The 8150-nt window shown below is 41.7% G+C and overlaps 1 protein-coding gene across 1 annotated transcript; it reads right to left on the reverse strand.

The window, feature by feature from the left end:
- Nucleotides 1–1298: 1298 nt before the first annotated feature.
- On the reverse strand, nt 1299–3610 carry LOC311092786 (uncharacterized protein). Its single transcript, XM_084129744.1, has 2 exons — nt 2738–3610; nt 1299–2409 (listed from the first exon to the last, which is right to left on the reverse strand). The coding sequence occupies exons 1-2, from the start codon at nt 2851–2853 to the stop codon at nt 1476–1478; spliced, it is 1050 nt and encodes a 349-aa protein (XP_083985870.1). The 5' UTR covers nt 2854–3610; the 3' UTR covers nt 1299–1475.
- Between the last annotated feature and the right edge of the window lie 4540 nt (nt 3611–8150).

Raw genomic sequence — 8150 nt, forward strand, 5'->3', positions numbered from 1 at the left:
ACAGAAAATAATTTGGATCGACACCATTTAAAACGTGTTCCCCTCGTTATAACTGAACAACTGAATGCAATGCGAAATTTAACCATGGAGCGGAGCGCTCGCGGAGATCAGCCAACGGGGTTGAAAGCGTAGGCAGGCCGACCCGTACTGAATCTGCAGTGCTGCTCTTTGAGGGCCTGCGGCTTCGGCCTAGAGCTGCTGGAGAAGCCCGTTCTTTCGCATGAAGAGGGCGGCATTGCCCGAAACACGAGCGTGGTGCTTGCAGGCCCTTTGACCATTCTCCATGGCAGGAAAAAACGTTACTTGAATGATCTGGTTTAGAAAAAATAAATAAAAATAAATGCGGAAGAAGATCGCTGGTATTTCGCCCTTGGTGGCAAGGACCCGTTTATTTGGCTTGACGCCCGCAATATAACACCCGAGGACTCTGGCAAATATTCCAAAAGGACGGAAAATTCCTTCATCGGATGGGAGAGCTTGATTCGGACATGTTGGGAAGATAGGGCGCAGCCAAATGCTGACAAACTTTCAATGAACAGAGATAGGTCTGCTGTGAATTTATACTCTGTCATTGAGTTGATTACTGATTAATCAACAGCTGTGCATGATTTGGTTAATTATCTGAACCTGCTCCTCCCGAACTTTGTTAAATAAAACCTCATAAGGAGAGAGAGGCAGAGCGACAGCAGCGTCAGGCCTGGCAGGACCTGCAAAATGATGAGGTGTCCACCTTTCTCTCCAGCTTGGCCCCCAGCATGAGGAGACTCACCCCAGAGAAATTATCCTATCTAAAAATTAAAATGCAGGAATTGGTTCACAATGTTTCATTTGGAGGGGTTTACTATCAGCAGTTTTCCCAGGATCCAAACTACCGTTCTCTGTAAATAAACTAGTTTTTGTACATGCTTAAATATTTTTTCACAACCATTAAGTGTTAAAGTAATTATTAAAATTAAAGTAATTATTATTACTGATGCATTATTCTAGTTTAACTGGGCTTAAGAGGTTCATCTAAAATTTCAGTTTAAATTATTATTATTTTTGATATGCAGAAACACATTTTAAATGTTTACTTGATTTTGATTCTGTTCTTCTGGGCAGCAAGTTCTTTTAAAAGCAGAATAAACAAGAAATGATTCATTCAACTGTCTTAAGTTGTTTTTCTATATATATTTACATGTTTATTATATAAATATTGTATAACAATACTACAATACAAAAATTAATACAACAATAACTACAATACAAAAATGAATACATATTGTATGTACAAAAAAATCATGTTTTACAGAGTATAATGTATATTTAACAATTTGTGGATCAGTGTTGCATTGAATGTAATAATAATAATAACAGTTTAAGTAATAATGTTAACTGATTGTATATATTTGGTTGTGTTTACAAACTATACTGCATACACAAATGCATACATAATGCACGACTGAGGTCTATACGTTGTGATTGGTTGTGTGTGTCTACAATCTGAGTCCACGACGCACACGTTCATACTGCCATGGTACCTCGCCAGCTGGTGAGACAAAATATTTTGTGTATGTGTCTCTAATGTGGAGAGCCTCTTCAGATGCGCGGTTGCCCCTTGGCCTCTGAAGCTCCTGTAGACAGGCATTGCCACTGCCAACATCGTCAACATCAAAGCTTTCACCCAGGCTGGCTTGTCCCACAACTTCATGGCGCAGGTAGTTGCATAAGATACAGGTTGCCTTGATGATGCTGTCTGACAGGTCAGGGTTCACCTCCATTGGCCTCTTGAAAACCCTAAATCTTTGAGTCAAAATGCCGAACGCATTTTCTGAGATGCGACGGGCTCTTGACAGGCGGAGGTTGAAGATGCGCTTGTCTTCTTCAAGGCGCTTTCCACCGTAGTGTCGGAGCAAATAAGGCTTCATGGGAAAGGCCTTGTCTGCCACGATAACATGGTTGACGTTCCCCAATTCAGGCGCAGATGGGAGCTCCAATGGGGGTGGAACATTCAGGGTCCCACGCTGGAGGGCCCGTCCCAGTGCAGAATCTACAAAAATGCCTCCATCGCTGTTCCCACCATAGCTCCCCACATCGATGGCCAGGAAACGGTAATCAGCATCTACTAATGCGAGGAGGACAATGGAAAAAGTGCCTTTATAATTAAAAAAAAGGGAACCTGTGTTTGCAGGGGCCTCTATCTTGACATGCTTCCCATCGAGAGCGCCAATACAATTAGGGAAGTTCCACTTCTCCTTGAACCTCATCGCCGTGTGTTTCCAGATGTCCTCTGTTGGAGTTGGCATGTAGGTGTCCTTGAGCTGCAGCCAGATTTGGTCACAGGTCTCCCTCACAATCTTCCCTACAGTGCTGATGCCCAATCTAAAACTGCTGGCGATGGTGGTGAATGAGTCCCCAGTGCTCAGATACCTAAAATTATACATATATTATTATAGAACATGAACTGTTTTCAATAATGTGTGTGTGTGTGTGTGTGAGGCCAGGGGAAGAACAGCTCGTTCCGCACATTCGCAGTCACTTTCGGTTTTCAATTCAATCAAGTGTTTACATGTTCTCTCGATCGTATTAGAAAAGGATTATAAACCACTCCTTTCAATTTGATCGAAATTTCGGATCGATTAAGGTGTGATTGAGCAGCCAATTCGAATAATATATTATTTGGTTAAAAAAAAAAAAAACCTGTAGGCTACAGCTGTTCTGTCGCCGGCCGTGTTTGTGTGTGTGTGTGTGTCCATACCTTAGACATACTGCCAGTCTCTGTTCAGGATGGATTGGTTCACGATAATTGGTGGTCTTCTTTTTAATAAGTGGCTCCAGTATCGCTAGCAAATCGTCAAACTGTTCCACTGACATTCTGAAGTAAATTTTAAATCGCTCGGGATAATTTAATCCCTCGTAACTCCTTAATTAGGAGGTGAAACTCTCCTTCCTCTCGCCGCAAAGTCAGAATTGGATGGACCCAATATTTCCTCTTTCTTTTCTTTTTAAGAAGAGACAGGGCAACAAAATCATCCTCACTGCTTGACGAATCCATTTTGTATTGTTTGCGTTTTTTCCGCAAATGTGTAAAAAATACGCATCGGACTCAGTGTGCAAGGTTTCTGTGCGTGACGAATTTTTAGGCTGACGAACACGAAAAAACGCATACGAAAAATTCGGACTCAGTGTGCAATGGCCTTTAGTATTTTTCTTATCTAGCCTATTGTTTCACTTCAGAAGGCATTGATTCATCCACTGAGGTCGCATGGATTACCGTCACGGTCACTGTGTGTGGTTTTTAAAGCGTCTTTAGGACTCGCAGAGATGGATTACTTTCCTTACAATCTTAATTCGTGTTTATCTGTAGAAAGAAAGTAAAATGCATCTGGGACAGCATGAGGGTGAGTAAAATAAGTGAGAATTTTATTTTTGGGTGAACTATCCCCTTAACATTCATATGCTGTTGGTATGCTAATCCAAGATCAGCATAGACTAATAAGAATAAAGTGCAACCTCTTGTGTACTTGTGAACTGTTAAAATCTAGAGGAAATTAAAATATTTGCTATTTTATATTAAAATAAAATAAATCAGGTGTCTGAAGATCAAGATCCTAGTCATTCAAAGGTGATGTGTCTGAACAAAGTAAGATTATTGTCTGATAGGGACAGTGGATCTCTTGTACTATCACTCCATCCTCTATGACAGCATCAGAATTTTGTTTATGGAAAAGTTGCTCCACTCCCTGGAAAATCAGAGAGGAAATGTATTATAATCTAACAATACAAACTGCTTTGAACTCCCACATACAGTAACAAGTTGCAGACTTAAAATATTTATTTCAAACAAATTATATAAATGTTTTAAGGGATTTTACAGTACTAAATATTTACCTCGGAGTCATGCAGCATTTATCATCTGTAATACTGTTGTGTAACCAGTAGATGGCTGTATAGCCCTATATATAAACATATATCCATGCATGGCTGTGTATTCCCTAGTTGCTGGATGTTTTCAGTCATAATTACTTGCATGTATTAAGTTTTTAATTTGGACATATATTTAGTATTAAAGACTATTAAAGATTAAACATTTTTCTCAGAAATGTTCATTTGAAGTGCAATTTTTTGCATTATGGACACAGAAAAAGCATTTTGTTACTCATACTAGCTACATATAATAGCTTTATCAGTCATCTTTATCACACAAAAGTAATCAGAATTAAAGCTGCAAGCAGCATTTATCGGGGTTCAAGCTATTAAGGCCTTTAAGGGTTTTTAAGCACAAAAGCATCAAAAGTTATCAAGTTTTATTTAGCAAGCATTTAACCACTGACATAATAGATGGAAAACACCATTTACAGCCAATATAGGCAATGTACCATAGGAAATATATGGTTTTAAAGCTTTTTAACAGTTATAGCGCCAACTATGGTCCGATCTCCATGAAATTTTGCATGCTTGTTAATGATGTTATGTCACATAAGTTCACCAATTTTTGTGAAGTTCTGGGTTTTTATTTAGGATTTATAGGCTTTTGAGTGTATTTTGCCACGCCCCTTTTCTAAATGACCCTGTTACAGCCACCCAAATGCCAAAGTTCAACTTTTTTTTGATAATTATTGATCTAGAGAGTCCAGAGAATTGTCCTAGACTGGTTTGGTTCCGATCGGGCGAAAAACCAGGGACTAGTTCGCAAAAGTAGGTTTTGGACAAAATTCGACATAGCAGAAATGTTTCCCTGCCTACATCCAAATCGGAGATAGCCATTTGTCCGCCTCGAGCCAAGGATTCCAACGATATAAGACACTTGATCCTGGGACAAACGGTCTAAGAGTTATGAGCGATTTTGAACTTTTGGTTGCTGTAGCGCCACCTATGGGCCAATCGGGGTCATACTCTGATAGGTTGTCCCCACATTGAGGCCTACCATCTGGCCAGGTTTCAAGTCTCTAGGCCTTACGGTTTGTCCTGCACGATGCGTTTTACGAATCCTTACAATTACAATAGGGTTTCAGCATTTCATGCTTGAACCCCTAATAAGAATGAAGGCTTTTTGCCAGTTATAGCGCCACCTATGGTCCGATCTCCATGAAACTCTGCATGCTTCCTCACCGTGTTCTGACACATATGCTCATCAATTTTGGTGAAGTTCTGAGTTTTCCTTTGGGATTTATAGGCTTTTGAGTGTATTTTGCCACGCCCCTTTTCTAAATGACCCTGTTACAGCCACCCAAATGCCAAAGTTCAACTTTTTTTGGATAATTATTGATCTAGAGAGTCCAGAGAATTGTCCTAGACTGGTTTGGTTCCGATCGGGCGAAAAACCAGGGACTAGTTCGCAAAAGTAGGTTTTGGACAAAATTCGACATAGCAGAAATGTTTCCCTGCCTACGTCCAAATCGGAGATAGCCATTTTGTCCGCCTCGAGCCAAGGATTCCAACGATATAAGACACTTGATCCTGGGACAAACGGTCTAAGAGTTATGAGCGATTTTGAACTTTTGGTTGCTGTAGCGCCACCTATGGGCCAATCGGGGTCATACTCTGATAGGTTGTCCCCACATTGAGGCCTACCATCTGGCCAGGTTTCAAGTCTCTAGGCCTTACGGTTTGTCCTGCACGATGCGTTTTACGAATCCTTACAATTACAATAGGGTTTCAGCATTTCATGCTTGAACCCCTAATAAGAATGAAGGCTTTTTGCCAGTTATAGCGCCACCTATGGTCCGATCTCCATGAAACTCTGCATGCTTCCTCACCGTGTTCTGACACATATGCTCATCAATTTTGGTGAAGTTCTGAGTTTTCCTTTGGGATTTATAGGCTTTTGAGTGTATTTTGCCACGCCCCTTTTCTAAATGACCCTGTTACAGCCACCCAAATGCCAAAGTTCAACTTTTTTTGGATAATTATTGATCTAGAGAGTCCAGAGAATTGTCCTAGACTGGTTTGGTTCCGATCGGGCGAAAAACCAGGGACTAGTTCGCAAAAGTAGGTTTTGGACAAAATTCGACATAGCAGAAATGTTTCCCTGCCTACGTCCAAATCGGAGATAGCCATTTTGTCCGCCTCGAGCCAAGGATTCCAACGATATAAGACACTTGATCCTGGGACAAACGGTCTAAGAGTTATGAGCGATTTTGAACTTTTGGTTGCTGTAGCGCCACCTATGGGCCAATCGGGGTCATACTCTGATAGGTTGTCCCCACATTGAGGCCTACCATCTGGCCAGGTTTCAAGTCTCTAGGCCTTACGGTTTGTCCTGCACGATGCGTTTTACGAATCCTTACAATTACAATAGGGTTTCAGCATTTCATGCTTGAACCCCTAATAAGAATGAAGGCTTTTTGCCAGTTATAGCGCCACCTATGGTCCGATCTCCATGAAACTCTGCATGCTTCCTCACCGTGTTCTGACACATATGCTCATCAATTTTGGTGAAGTTCTGAGTTTTCCTTTGGGATTTATAGGCTTTTGAGTGTATTTTGCCACGCCCCTTTTCTAAATGACCCTGTTACAGCCACCCAAATGCCAAAGTTCAACTTTTTTTGGATAATTATTGATCTAGAGAGTCCAGAGAATTGTCCTAGACTGGTTTGGTTCCGATCGGGCGAAAAACCAGGGACTAGTTCGCAAAAGTAGGTTTTGGACAAAATTCGACATAGCAGAAATGTTTCCCTGCCTACATCCAAATCGGAGATAGCCATTTTGTCCGCCTCGAGCCAAGGATTCCAACGATATAAGACACTTGATCCTGGGACAAACGGTCTAAGAGTTATGAGCGATTTTGAACTTTTGGTTGCTGTAGCGCCACCTATGGGCCAATCGGGGTCATACTCTGATAGGTTGTCCCCACATTGAGGCCTACCATCTGGCCAGGTTTCAAGTCTCTAGGCCTTACGGTTTGTCCTGCACGATGCGTTTTACGAATCCTTACAATTACAATAGGGTTTCAGCATTTCATGCTTGAACCCCTAATAAGAATGAAGGCTTTTTGCCAGTTATAGCGCCACCTATGGTCCGATCTCCATGAAACTCTGCATGCTTCCTCACCGTGTTCTGACACATATGCTCATCAATTTTGGTGAAGTTCTGAGTTTTCCTTTGGGATTTATAGGCTTTTGAGTGTATTTTGCCACGCCCCTTTTCTAAATGACCCTGTTACAGCCACCCAAATGCCAAAGTTCAACTTTTTTTGGATAATTATTGATCTAGAGAGTCCAGAGAATTGTCCTAGACTGGTTTGGTTCCGATCGGGCGAAAAACCAGGGACTAGTTCGCAAAAGTAGGTTTTGGACAAAATTCGACATAGCAGAAATGTTTCCCTGCCTACATCCAAATCGGAGATAGCCATTTTGTCCGCCTCGAGCCAAGGATTCCAACGATATAAGACACTTGATCCTGGGACAAACGGTCTAAGATTTATGAGCGATTTTGAACTTTTGGTTGCTGTAGCGCCACCTATGGGCCAATCGGGGTCATACTCTGATAGGTTGTCCCCACATTGAGGCCTACCATCTGGCCAGGTTTCAAGTCTCTAGGCCTTACGGTTTGTCCTGCACGATGCGTTTTACGAATCCTTACAATTACAATAGGGTTTCAGCATTTCATGCTTGAACCCCTAATAAGAATGAAGGCTTTTTGCCAGTTATAGCGCCACCTATGGTCCGATCTCCATGAAACTCTGCATGCTTCCTCACCGTGTTCTGACACATATGCTCATCAATTTTGGTGAAGTTCTGAGTTTTCCTTTGGGATTTATAGGCTTTTGAGTGTATTTTGCCACGCCCCTTTTCTAAATGACCCTGTTACAGCCACCCAAATGCCAAAGTTCAACTTTTTTTGGATAATTATTGATCTAGAGAGTCCAGAGAATTGTCCTAGACTGGTTTGGTTCCGATCGGGCGAAAAACCAGGGACTAGTTCGCAAAAGTAGGTTTTGGACAAAATTCGACATAGCAGAAATGTTTCCCTGCCTACATCCAAATCGGAGATAGCCATTTTGTCCGCCTCGAGCCAAGGATTCCAACGATATAAGACACTTGATCCTGGGACAAACGGTCTAAGAGTTATGAGCGATTTTGAACTTTTGGTTGCTGTAGCGCCACCTATGGGCCAATCGGGGTCATACTCTGATAGGTTGTCCCCACATTGAGGCCTACCATCTGGCC

The sequence above is a fragment of the Abramis brama genome, assembly GCF_963993115.1.
Source record: "Abramis brama genome assembly, chromosome: 11".
NCBI lineage: Eukaryota > Metazoa > Chordata > Actinopteri > Cypriniformes > Leuciscidae > Abramis > Abramis brama.